The sequence below is a fragment of the Leptodactylus fuscus genome, chromosome 1 (genome assembly GCF_031893055.1).
Source record: "Leptodactylus fuscus isolate aLepFus1 chromosome 1, aLepFus1.hap2, whole genome shotgun sequence".
Lineage (NCBI taxonomy): Eukaryota > Metazoa > Chordata > Amphibia > Anura > Leptodactylidae > Leptodactylus > Leptodactylus fuscus.
Window position 1 is genome coordinate 171836789 of NC_134265.1, and position 13310 is coordinate 171850098.

Genomic DNA, 13310 nt, shown 5'->3' on the forward strand with positions numbered 1-13310 from the left:
AGGCTAGCTCCTAATGCCGTACACACATATGCCGTAAGTTTTTTTTCTGTGTCTGTGTTTACCACTTATTTTTGTTTTGTGTCTGTTGCTATACCAAAGGCATTTTGGATGTTTTAATATTTGGAAATAAAAGTTATTTCTTAAAGAAAATAAGGAAATAAGACATCGGTTCTGTTGTGCTGAGAAAAAAGAAGCGCCATGACCATTATTGAGGTGGATTCCGCCGCAGGAAGTCAATAGAAGAAAAATCGCTTCAAAAAACTCTCCAAAAAACGCCTCAAGGTCCAAATTACGCCACATGGTATTCACATGTGAACTAAGCCTTTATTTTCCATTAAAATTTATCCTGTTTTAGGCCACAGCCCGACACCGCGGAAACGCAGTGTTGCTACAGCAAAAAACGTTACATATTACAGTACCTGCAAAGTGGATGCTGCAATTTCAATAACTGTTGCATTTTTGTAAATTGAAGCACGTCAATTATACCTATGGAAACACTGGCGAAAAAAATGCTGTGGAAAAGACCGTGAAGGAAACGCATTGCATTTTTTTCCACAGCATTTTTTGGTTGCGACTTGCTATGTAGGGGCTTTAGCCTAAAAGTTACACAGTGCAGAGTTAGACTAGACAGTCTTAAAATGCCAGATTTATCACAGCATCTGCTCCTGGAAGATAAGGGTCTGTCACGCAACTGAATTTACAGCTAATTTCACCTCAAAATCAGCTGCCAATTCCTGACAGAATCTACCTTCTATTTTTTCAGTGGGAGGTAGGGCAGGTTGAAATGTCCTGCTCCATTTTTGCAGTGGATTGTGCAGCTGATTCAGTGGCAGAATCCGCAGTGCGAGGCTCATTGTCATCAGCCCCATTGTCTCTGGGGCAAATCACGCAAGCAAAGTTGGGAAAACTGAAACTCTGATAATATTTCTAATTTTATAAAACTATTAAACTTTTAATATAACCCGTTTTACATAAAGCAGTTTCAATTTCTAAAACATTTATCATGCCCTTTTTACGCATATGTCCATATTTTACTGACAGGCCATGACATCAAGATACTTATATATATAGTAGCTGATGGAACGATAGTTTGCCATAGTTCCATATTTTTTAACAATAAGTCCTAATATACAAGTGGTTGGTGCAGTTGAGTCTACGCACATTCCCATATACCTGAATTAGTGATGGTGAAAAAGTTTTTTTACAACTTTATCAACATTGGGCACTAAGGACATATTGTATCTTAAAAGGATGTCATCCTTGATCAAGTCTTTCTCTGGGATCGTCATGTTTCTTTTGTTCTTACAGTGAAATAGAATAGCGTCTTGACTGGAAACATCTGTAGAATCTCCTTCAGCCTTTCTAATTGCGTGGATTAATGTTTGCATGACTTTTCGTGGATTTATAATCATTTTTCGCGGCTTGATAGACATGCTATCACTAGGTTCTCTGTAAGGATATTGAAGAATATTAATCCCAGGTATATGATCCCATAAATTGGATCCAGTTGCATTAACGGATGACGGAAAAGCGTGGTTTTCAAAACGAAAGACACTTGTATTTGGATATCGTTTTTGGAGACTCTCCATTAAAGATGTCCAGTCCCAATGTTTTACTGGAAGAATAATCTCATCAATGTCATTTAGCAGAAGAAACTTAGTTTTATACATATTTCTGTAAACGCAATCGTTCAAAGACGCAATTTGTCCATAGTAGCCAATGTCACTGTCAAGTCCCTGAACATATTTCCATTTTCTCGAAGTTCTCAGAAATTTGTCTATTGGCCAAGGGATTACATCTACGACACCTTCTTGAATGTAGTGTCTCAAAACCTTGTCCACATTGTCATGGCAGCTGTTGTTGTAGATGGTGACTTTAGAAGCTCCTAGTAACTTATACATTTCAATAGTCTGAATCACTTGCAAAACATTGTTATATTGTCCATAAAAAGCAGAGATGCATACAGTAAAATTGGCAGGAAATGTCCCTATAGGATTTTTTGTGATCTTAAATACTGGAACTTTTCTTACATCTTTTGAGCTGTTTTCCTGGACAGACATGGAGACATAATCACATTCACTTGGGATTTCACATAGGAGATTTGCTGTCTCATAAGGGAATCCGAAGTTGTCCCTAACAATATCGATTTTGGCTTTAACTCTTAAATATTCATTTTGCTTACAGTGGAACAAGCAGTAAATGTTTTTTACTGTTTTATGGACTATGGCAAGTAGTCTTATTACATTGGATTCTCTGGGATCATGATATAGAGAGATTATTAAGGTTTTGTTGTCCTCTAATACTGTAAAGGGGCCAGTCGCAATATCAGGAACAGAGTTTATTGAAGAATCCTGAGGTTGTAGTAGATAAAACAGGAAGATGAAAATCAACACAAATAAATTGCATGAAAAGAATGTACGCTTTAACGAGAAGGACATGTTTTCATCGTGGGAACATTCTGTGAAAAGAAAAAAATACTGTAAGTATAAAGAAATAAAAGTACATTAAACATATCTTATACTTTACAGGTAGTATGTCACCAGAAGCCAATACATTAACCTAGTCCTTCAGATAGATGGGTTAGGGTTAAAGTGTTTAATTTTTCACACTGACCCCCAAAACATTCATAAAAGCTAATTAAAACATTAATACTAGAGTATAAGCCGAACTTTTAAGCACAGGTTTTGTGCTGAAAAAGCCCCCCTCGGCTTATACTCGAGTCAAGCAAAAAAAAGTTTTTTTTCTCTTTTGGAGGGGGGGGGGGGTGTCTATGATCAGCCGCAATAGTAATGTATAAAATCTCCCATAAAAAATAGTGAAAAAAAGAAGCTTTAAAAAAATGTAATAAAAAAATGAAATAAATAAAAGTTCTAAATCCCTCCTTTCCCTAGAATACATACAAAAGTGGAAAATGACTGTGAAACACATACACATTAGGTATCCCTGTGTCTGACAGTGCCCGGTCTACTGAATATAGGGCATCTGCAGTGCTCCTCTTCTGTCAGGAAGGGGTTAATAAGAGCACCACAGATACCCTATATTCAGCCAGGCTGAATTCCACATGGGGGGGGGGGGGGGAAACACACAGTCCTCAAGCTCAGGGAAGGGGCAGACAGACAACCAAAACACCCCCTTCCCCAGCAACTACTGCACCCAAAAGCCATTTCAATTTTTGAAATTTTCCAGTAGCTGCTGCATTTCCCCCCCTAGGCTTATACTCGAGTCAATAAGTTTTCCCAGTTTTTTGTGGTAAAATTAGGGGGGTCGGCTTATATTCGGGTCAGCTTATACTCGAGTATATACGGTACCTCAAAATAGTGCAAAATAGAAAGTTATTTCTAGTCCTTCATTAACCACAGGAAAAAAAATGGCTGCCAGAGGCATAGCTTGAAGCACCTATGCCCAAATGAAAAATGGGACCCCTAGCTACTACTAACTACTTTGTGGCACTTAGAATAGTGGCATGTTTTATATAGCAGATGGACCTTTGGAACCCCTCAGGGTCCAGCGCCAGGTAGAAACTGCTACCACTGCAAAAAAAAAAAAAAAAAGTCTCAGAAAACCCCATTAACTTTTATTAAACCAAACCAGATAATTCTAAAAAAAACAGTAATTGGTGCTGTGGTGCTGATTATAATTCTCACACTACAATACAGGAGCCAGTAATACAATAATATCTTGTCTGCATGAGTATGAGATGTCTGTGATACACCTGACCACTGTACTGAGCTGACGTTTGGTTCACACCTGTATTGGCGTTTCCGTTCTTTGAGTCCGTTTGGGAACCTGAAAAACAGAAACACAATCCGCTTAACAAGAGGTTACCAAGGGCCCCACAGACTATAATGTTTTTCAATGGGTGACAGAATCCCTGGACGGTCACACAAAGCAAGTGTAAACCTAGCCTGACTACATATGCACCACTAGCACAGACTGAGCTGAAAATATTAGGTACACAGCACTGTAGACATGTTTTGCCATAATTGCTATCTTCAGGGGTTTTGGGTCAATGGCCCTCTACCACTGCTGAACACAGCATATAACACCTCTGATTTGTAGGTCTGTAATAAGCTCACCAATCATGACAGCTACGTAAACTACATCACAGCCAACTAGATATTACCTTACAACCTGATCGAATATCTTGTTGGCCAATCCAAAGTCCAGGTGCACGTATGCGTTGTAAGGAGGAACTTACTCATCCTAAAGTCTCTTGCAGACGACCATATGCTAGGTCAGTCCATTCATTTCTGTGGGCCAATGCACAGGATCGTGAATTACACGGTCCTGTGTGCGGGTGACAATTAGGCATATGGCATATGGATCTTTTTCAACCTATATACAATTGAATACACTACCAAGACAAGATATTTAATGTTCAAACAGATAAACTTTATTGTTTTTTTGCAACTATTCACTCATTTTGAATTTAATGCCTGCAATATGTTCCAAAAAAACTGGGACAGGGTAACAAAAGACTGGGACAGGGGTATGTTTACCAATGTGTTACATCGCCTTTCCTTTGAACAACACTCAGTAAGCATATGTGAACTGAGGACACCAATTGCTGAAGCTTTGTAAGTGGAATTCTTTCCCATTCTTGCTTGATGAACAACTTTAGTTGCTAAACAGTCCAGGGCCTCCGTTGTTGTATTTTGCGCTAGATAACACAAGCCATTTTAGTATCCACACTCTTTAATTACAAAGCCACAGTGTATAACACATGCAGAATGGGGCTTGGCATTATCTTGCTGAAATAAGCAGGGACGTCCCTGAAAAAGACATGGCTTGGATGGCAGTATATGTTGCTCTAAACCTTTCTGTACCTTCCAGCATTAATGGTGCCTTCACAGATGTGCAAGTTACCCATGCCATGGGCACTAACACTCCTCCATACCATCCAAGATGCTAACTTTTGAACTTTGCACTGATAACAATCCAGACAGTCCTTTTCCTCTTTGACCTGGAGGACACGACGTCCATGATTTCCAAAAATGATTTGAAATGTGGACTGGTCAGATCACAGGACACTTTTCCACTTTGATCTCTCAGATGAGCTCGGGCCCAGAGAAGCCAACGCCATTGATGATCTATGGTTTTTGCTTTATATGATAGAGTTTTAACCTGCACTTGTAGATGTAGCAACAAACTGTGTTCACTGACTATGGTTTCCTGAAGTGTTCCTGAGCTTATGTGGTAATATCCATTACAGAATGATGTCGGTTTTTAATGCAGTGCCGCCTGAGGAATTGAAGATCACAGGCATTTAATGTTGGTTTTTGGTCTTGCTGCTTACTTGTAGAGATTTGTCCAGATTCCCTGAATATTTTCATTCTATTATGGACTGTAGATGATAAAATCCCTAAATTCCTTGCCATTGTACATTGAGAAACATTGTTCTTAAACTGTTGGACTATTTTCTCATGCAGTTCTCAAAGTGGTGAACCTCGCCCCATCCTTGCTTGTGAACGACCAATACTTTCGGGGCCGCTCCCTTTATAACCAATCATGACAATCACCTGTTTCCAATTAACCTGTTCACCTCTGAAAGCTCCAAACAAGGGGGGGGGGGGGGGGTTAGCATTCCTCAACTTTCCCAGTTTGTTGTTGCTCTTGTCCCAGGTTTTTTGTAACGTTGTGCAGGCATCAAATTCAAGACAAGTGAATATATGCAAAAAAAAAAAGTTTATCCATTTGAACATAAGATATCTTGTCTTTGTAGTGTATTTAATTGAATATAGGTTGAAAAGTATTTGTCAAATCATTGTATTCTGTTTTTATTGGTTTGACACAACAGACTGTTGTGTCATGTATTCTTCATTGTTTGGATTCTGGGTTTAGTGGTCCTTTAATAACTTGGATGTTTCCAGGCCCAGTGATAACAATTTATATTGTTTTTTTTTGTTTGTTTGTTTTTTATGTTAATGAGGTAAAGAGTTGTTCTCGCACTTTTGACACTTGTGTTTTTTTATATTTTTAAAAACAACTTTTTTCTCAGGGAATTATACCAGGATAAGAAAAACATGTCTACATTCTCCCAGAAACACCTGCACACATATCCATGAGTTTTGTCTGGTATTGCAGCACTTTAATCCTCTAAATCCCAATTCAGGAGGTCCCCTGATGCGATGACTTGGACAGGCTGCTCTGTCTCACTTTTCAAATGTATCATCTGACGTGTTACACTTCTAGGTTAGATGTTATTTCTGATCCCAGAAGTTTCACCCACATGTATGGGATAGTTCCAGGGTCCATACCAAATTGGAATAGCAAACATCTGTTGTACATATACATTTAACAAGGAGGAATATACAGAGGACCCAATCTAGTTGGTACAATTCCATTTGCTGGTGCTTAAGGAGGTAAAGTTTAAAGGGGTTTAAAGTATAGTAGTATAGCGCTATAGACACTACTGTGAAGAAGGGCGTTCCTGACTGACTGTCAGAAATGCCCTTCTGACACTGAAGAGCTATGGTACCGGCACCAATAGCTCTTCACCGGGGGAACAGAACATGAAAGCCAATAGTGCGCTGAATTCACCGCACTGTCGGCTTTCTAGCGCTGTATAAAATTGCATGTGCCCCAGGAGGTGAAAGGTCCTCTTTAAGTGTGCTATCGTAATTCATTTAGTAAAAGCTACATTTTAATAAAGCAATGTATATTCACCATTATAATTTATATAGAGCGTGCTGTGCACCGTTCATACCATTCCGAAGTAGCAGTAATTGACACAGAGACTTTGTTGGCTATTTTGTTGGTGGATCCACTCCTTCTCAGAAAGCAGCTTCTGTGTCACAAGGAACCAGAGGCCTATTCCATGAATGTGGTAGGAAACATGGTGTGTGGATACAGGAATGATGCCTGCTACTCATGTATGGAAGCTCCTGGTAACTGAAGTTACTGACCAAAGCTGTTCCTTATGTATGTTAATCACTTGTCTTGGGTACCTACAATCAAGATTAGTAACGCTTTGGTTCTGAAAAGGCATCTGGAGGTTTTTCTTCTTACTATACTACACCAGGTCTGCACAAAATTCCAGTCAGCGGGTTATCAGCTATCTTGGATATTTTGAAGTAGGTGGCAAGAACTGTAAAGAAGTCTCCCCTTGTTTTATGCACTTCATTGCCTCAGTAGGAAGGTGGTCTAAAAAATAGTTCTGAACAAAGGTGAAAATGAGCAATGACGTAAAGTGCAGATTGTGAAATAAAGATGATTGACAAATATTACACGTGAAAAAAAAGGAGAAATGAAGAAGAAGGTGTGTTCACATTCCAAAATAGCTTTAAGTCTATCAAGCAGGGCTGCACCTCTAATGAGGCAAGGTGAGGCAGCGGCCTCAGGCAGCACTTCTGAGGGAGCGGCAGCCGTGGCAACCAGCTTTTTTGTTTTTGTTTTCTAAACTAGCGCAGGAGAGGGGCTGCTCTTAAAATAACCAGAGCGCCACTCTCCTGCACTGGTTTAGACCTATGCGTATCAGCACAGGTGGCGGCATCATGCCTCCTCCGCTGATACGCAGATGTCTTACTGCCGGGCAAGTGAAGAGGGGCGGCAGCGGGAGCAGCAGCGAGGTTGTTAAGTTAAATGCTTTATTTTTTGTTTTATAATAGGCCTCTACCTGCTGGAGTATCCCCAGCAGGTAGCGGCCTATTTACCTACCTCCCTGGGCCTGCTCACTGCTGCCCCCGCTTCCCCTTCTAATATAGGCTGCAGAGGGCAGCAATGAGCAGGCCCGAGCCGAGGCAGCGATCCCACTACTGCTATTATTATACTAGGGGGTCTTTTTAGACCCCTGAGTATAATAATCAGAGCCCCAGGGGAGGTCAGAGAACATAATAAACAGTTTCTCACCTCTCCGGGATCCGATGTTAATCCTAGCAGGCTTCGGGCCTGTATGGTAATGTCCGAGATGTCACTTGGTCTGGGATATTACCATATAGGCCTGAAATCTGTGCTAGCTGGTAAAGAAAGGAGCTTCACACGATTATGTGCCAACCAAACAAATGTGTTTTATTGGTAGAGCGTGGTGGAGCAGACGTTTTCGGTCTCAACAGACCTTTTTCAAGCTCTACACAAAGAGAATTACAACAATTAATATACAACACCAACACACTTTCCACACAAAATATCCCAAATATATACATATAAACATTTATATACATAGAAGAACCATGTTGTAGTCATAATCCGGGTGATTTCAACAAGAGTAACTTTGAGAAATAAGTTTTAAACGCCCTAAGAATCTGAGGGACAGGCTAGTGAGAGCTGACCTAGGATCAGATATAAAAGAACCTCGCCAAACTTTTCTAAGTAGCCAACGTCATGGTACCTTTCCATGTCTCGGCTGTCATCAATGTTCTAATATACTAAAAGGCGATAAAATCTACCACCCTCACACAGGTCAGACTTTCCCCATTCATGATTTTTTCACCTGTAACTCCAATTTTGTAGTATACCTTATTAAATGTCCGTGCGGTCTCGCATACGTTGGGGAGACCACCCAACGTGTGCGAGACCGCATTAAACAACACAAATCCAACATCCGTTGTCGCAATTTACTTTTACCCATTCCATCACACTTCATTCAGGCAGGACACAGTATCTCCCAGCTCAGATTTCAAGTTCTCGAGCACGTGGAAAGTCCACGAAGAGGCAGTAACAGAATTACCCTCCTCAAAAAACGTGAGGCTCACTGGATCCATAAATTACAGACCATGGAGCCACGTGGTCTCAATAGGGAGTACGAAATTCATGCATATTTGTAAGCCGATGTTCTATCTACTTTGTAGTTAATTATATTATGCTCATTGATTGACATGTCATAATCCCATCTTGTTTACGTGTATGTATTTCATTCCACAGGCTCTCTAGGCCCACCTCTGACTGACCCTACTGGGCCCGCCCGCTACAACATTATTTCTCAAAGTTACTCTTGTTGAAATCACCCGGATTATGACTACAACATGGTTCTTCTATGTATATAAATGTTTATATGTATATATTTGGGATATTTTGTGTGGAAAGTGTGTTGGTGTTGTATATTAATTGTTGTAATTCTCTTTGTGTAGAGCTTGAAAAAGGTCTGTTGAGACCGAAAACGTTTGCTCCACCACGCTCTACCAATAAAACACATTTGTTTGGTTGGCACATAATCGTGTGAAGCTCCTTTCTTTACCATTTGATACGGGGTGGGACCCTAGCTTCGACACTGGGACAACGACTGTATCCCTGCAAAACTGAAATCTGTGCTAGCAGTACCATATAGGCCCGAAGCCTGTGCTAGTAGTAATAGCCTGTTACTGCTAGCACAGGCTTCGGGCCTGTATGATAATGCCCTAGACATCTGAGACATTGTCATACAGGCCCAAAGCCTGTGCTAGCAGTAACAGCCTGTTACTACTAGCACAGGCTTTGGGCCTGTATGGTACTGCTAGCGCAAGCCCGAAGACTGCTAGGATTAACATTGGCTCTTGGAGATGTGAGTAAAACTGTTTGTTATGTTCCATCACCTCCCATGGGTCTCTGATTATTATACTTGGGGGTCTGAAAAGACCCTTGAGTATAATAATATTTCATGGGTGGGCCTCTGTGGGGCATAATAGTTGGGTGGGCAATTGTGGGGCATAATAGAGGTTGCAGGGTCCAATGTGGCCCCTGTAACCTTTGTTTTGCCCCAATGTAAACCCACTCTTCAACCTATATTATGCACCTCAGTGTATTGAGCCACTGTGGGGCATAATATAGGCTTCAGGGGCCGCTGTGGAGAAGTGAGGAGTCAAAGATGTCGGTGTTGTAAACTTTACAGAGTCAAGTCAAAGCTGGAAGAAGTGGTCATGGCGGTCCAAATGGAAGAGATGGGAAATGTGGGAAGATGTCCTCCTGTAAGTATTACTGCACAAAATATTACTGCATTGGGGGGCCACATCGTGGCTCAGTGGTTAGCACTGCAGCACTGGAGTCCTGGTGTTCAAATCCCACCAAGGGCAAAAAACCATCTGCAAGGAGTTTGTATGTTCTCCCCGTGTTTGTATGGATTTCCATCCCATATTCCAAAGACATACTGATAGGAGAAAAATGTACACTGTGAGCTCTATGTGGGGCTCACAATCTACATTAAATTATATATATGTGTGTGTGTGTGTGTGTGTGTGTGTGTGTGTGTGTGTGTGTGTGTGTGTGTGTGTGTGTGTGTGTGTATTACTGCATCGTATTCACTGTTACCACTAGCACCCTGCCCCCTCCTCCACCCCACCCCCGCTGCATGAGGTGGATGATCGAAAGATGAACATCACCCTTCCTACCCCCAATATCCAGTCGGGAAGGGGGGGCATCTTTTGATCGTCTGCCTCAACAGCAGAGAGGCTAGGTTCACCACTACCAAGGAAATGTTAACCTTATTGATTCCACAGATGGAAGAAATACAATATTGTCATGTCACTCCAGCATCTTCATGCATAGTTTTTTTTTTAGTTTGAAAAACAACCAGTTTAGTTTACCGGTTTTGACCAGTGTTTTTAGTGGCACTATTTTGTTTTATAACACTAAGTGATTCAAGTACTATTGAAAAGTATATGGATGGGTAGAATTCTGGCTAATCTCATCCACACATGCAGAAGAGCTGCGTTTTTAAAAATCGTAGTATGTCAGTTGTACCTACGGAAATGCTGGAATATAGTCAGAAAGTTTCCCTCTGTGGACTTAATGTGAAAAACACCACAGAAAAAAAACAATGTTTTTCCACCTCAGTCTTTTCTGCATCGTTTGGTTGTGGCTCGCTGCTTGGGACCTTAGTCTTAAACAGTTAATATATGTGGTGTAAAGCATGTAAGGCCTGGTTCCCATTTGCGCATGGGTTCCCTCCCCCCCCGAATGGAATCCTAATCGGCATAAAAAAAGTGGTTGCCTGAGGAAACCCGTGAACTCCATATACTATAACGGGGTCTGTGTGGTTTCCACTTTGTTTCCGCATGAAAAATGTGGATAGAAAAGTGCTGCAAGGTCCTACGCATTTTTCATGCCGGAGAAGGGAACGGAATGACCCTAACACAGATGTGAACCGGGCCTAAGACAGTTTTTTTTGTGCAAATTTACACCCGAAATGTAGCTAAGGGCTCGTTCACATCTGCGTTGTAGGGTCCTTATTGCAGGTTTCCGTTTCCTGCATAAAACAGATGCAGGAGACGGAAGCCTGCAGGAGACTCTCACCCATTTATTTGAATGGGTGAGAAAGTTGTCCGGCCGTGCGCGGCAGTGAGCGTTTTGCGCTCTCCGCCGCGAAACCGGGTTTTATAATCCGGACACAGAGTCGGACATGCAGTACTCTGTGTCCGGATAAAAAAAATCCGGTTTCGCGGCGGAGAGCCTAAAACGCTCACCGCCGCGCACGGCCGGACCCGGTCTATGGTTTCCGTCTTCTGCCATGCAGAAGACGGAAACCATAGTACGGAGACCCTGAACGCAGGTGTGAACCCAGCGTCAGCTACAAGAAAATTTGCCACTCCAGTCTTTTGTGTAAACCAGTGCCACTCTTATCTGTAAGAGAAATATTATCGTTATGGGACACATTTGACAAACCTTGCACATGGAGATATGTGTGAATGCCAGGTGAACATAGTCTTAAACAACAGTTAAACAGTTAAACGTACATACAAAAAGGTACCCAAAAGCTAAATTAAGGAGATGTACATGTGACGTGATACTTTGTAAACTGTTCATTTCTTTCTGACCATTAAAAAAAAAAAAAAATTTAAAAAAATAAATACATTTCTAACCTTTATGCTGAACAGCACAAACATGGTATCATAAGGGAGACGTATCATACCCAAACAGTGTATACCCTCTATATGGTTCAGTACAGGACGTGCCTCAACACCAAATTGTACACAAGCAGAGAATGAGAACTGGGAAAAGAGCACTCACCATAACAAGGAGTGATGTAAAGTACAAAATTTATTAAATATGCAAAAATACAAGAAGGATAAATACTAATAGACAATGGGTCTGAAGCTGGGGTGAGGTTATCAAATGGGCAGGTAATGTATCAATATCGTAAAAGTATAAAAAACACTGCAAATATATCTGAATAAAGTTACACAGAGGAAAAGAACATACCAAATGTAATGAAGAACAATGGCGTGCCAAATATGTACAGGTGATAAGTAAAGTCTAAAATCAGCAGTGTGTAGTATTAAAAGCGTAGTATCAGCTATATTGCATAATCCATATACCCATGAATAAAACTTTAACACCAAAATGAGGTATAGAAATCATTCCCCTAGCATCAATATGGGTATGAAATATGAAGCATATGCACCATAAGTGGACATAGTCACAGCATGTGCTATAAGGTAATTAGACAACAATAAATAACATACCCATAATGTCGTAGTGCAGATGTAACCCAAGGTGTCAGTATAAGCCTCACTGCAGCAAACCTTCCCCTACGTGTGTTTTGGAGATTTAGTGCCTTCTTCCAGGGGGAGTGTCCAGGGTAAAGAGGGGCAGACATTTAAATCATAGCTCCACCAATCATGGAGGACTAGGAGGTCACATGGGGCAAACACTCCCTCCAATAGGTAGACAGCATCTGTTCATCCTACTGCATAATCACAGTAGACGCTGTATCTACCTATCGGAGGGAGTGTTTGCCCCCACGTGACCTCCTAGTCCTGCATGATTGGTGGAGCTATGATTTAAATGTTTGGCCCTCTTTACCCTGGACACTACCCCCGGAAGAAGGCACTAAATTGCCCGTGCGCACTTTAAGCAATACAACTGGGTTTCTGTCTTCTGCCCCGAGAAACTGGACAGGGGACGTAAACCCAGCAGTCAGCTTTCAAAGTCATTCAAGTGAATGGGTTTGAAAAGTGAGCACCCGTGAGCGTTTTGTACCTGTCTGTGTCCAGTTAAAAAAAAAAAAAAAAAAAAAAAAGTTTTGCCACGAAGTCCTGCATGTCCGACTTTGTGTCCAGTTAAAAACAACTGTTTTGCCGCGGACAGGTACAAAACTCTCACGAGCGCTCACTTTTCAAACCCATTCACTTGAATGGGGTTGAAAACTGCCAGATTTCCGTCCCCTGTCCAGTTTCTCGGGGCAGAAGATGGTAACCAGCTGGATTTCCTAAAGCGCACATGGGCGCAGGCGTGAACCTGCCCTTATATTGACACCTTGGGTTACATCTGCACTACGACATTATGAGTATGTTATTTATTGTGGTCTAATTACTTTATAGCACATGCTGTGACTATGTCCGCTTATGGTGCATATGCTTCATATTTCATACCCATATTGATGCTAGGGGAATGATTTCTAT

General features: G+C 41.3%; 1 protein-coding gene across 1 annotated transcript; it reads right to left on the minus strand.

Moving 5' to 3' along the window:
• Positions 1-1178: 1178 nt before the first annotated feature.
• Positions 1179-2438, minus strand: LOC142194565 (beta-1,4-galactosyltransferase galt-1-like). Its single transcript, XM_075263780.1, has one exon. It carries the CDS (start codon positions 2436-2438, stop codon positions 1179-1181), a length of 1260 nt encoding a protein of 419 aa, XP_075119881.1.
• Positions 2439-13310: the final 10872 nt, after the last annotated feature.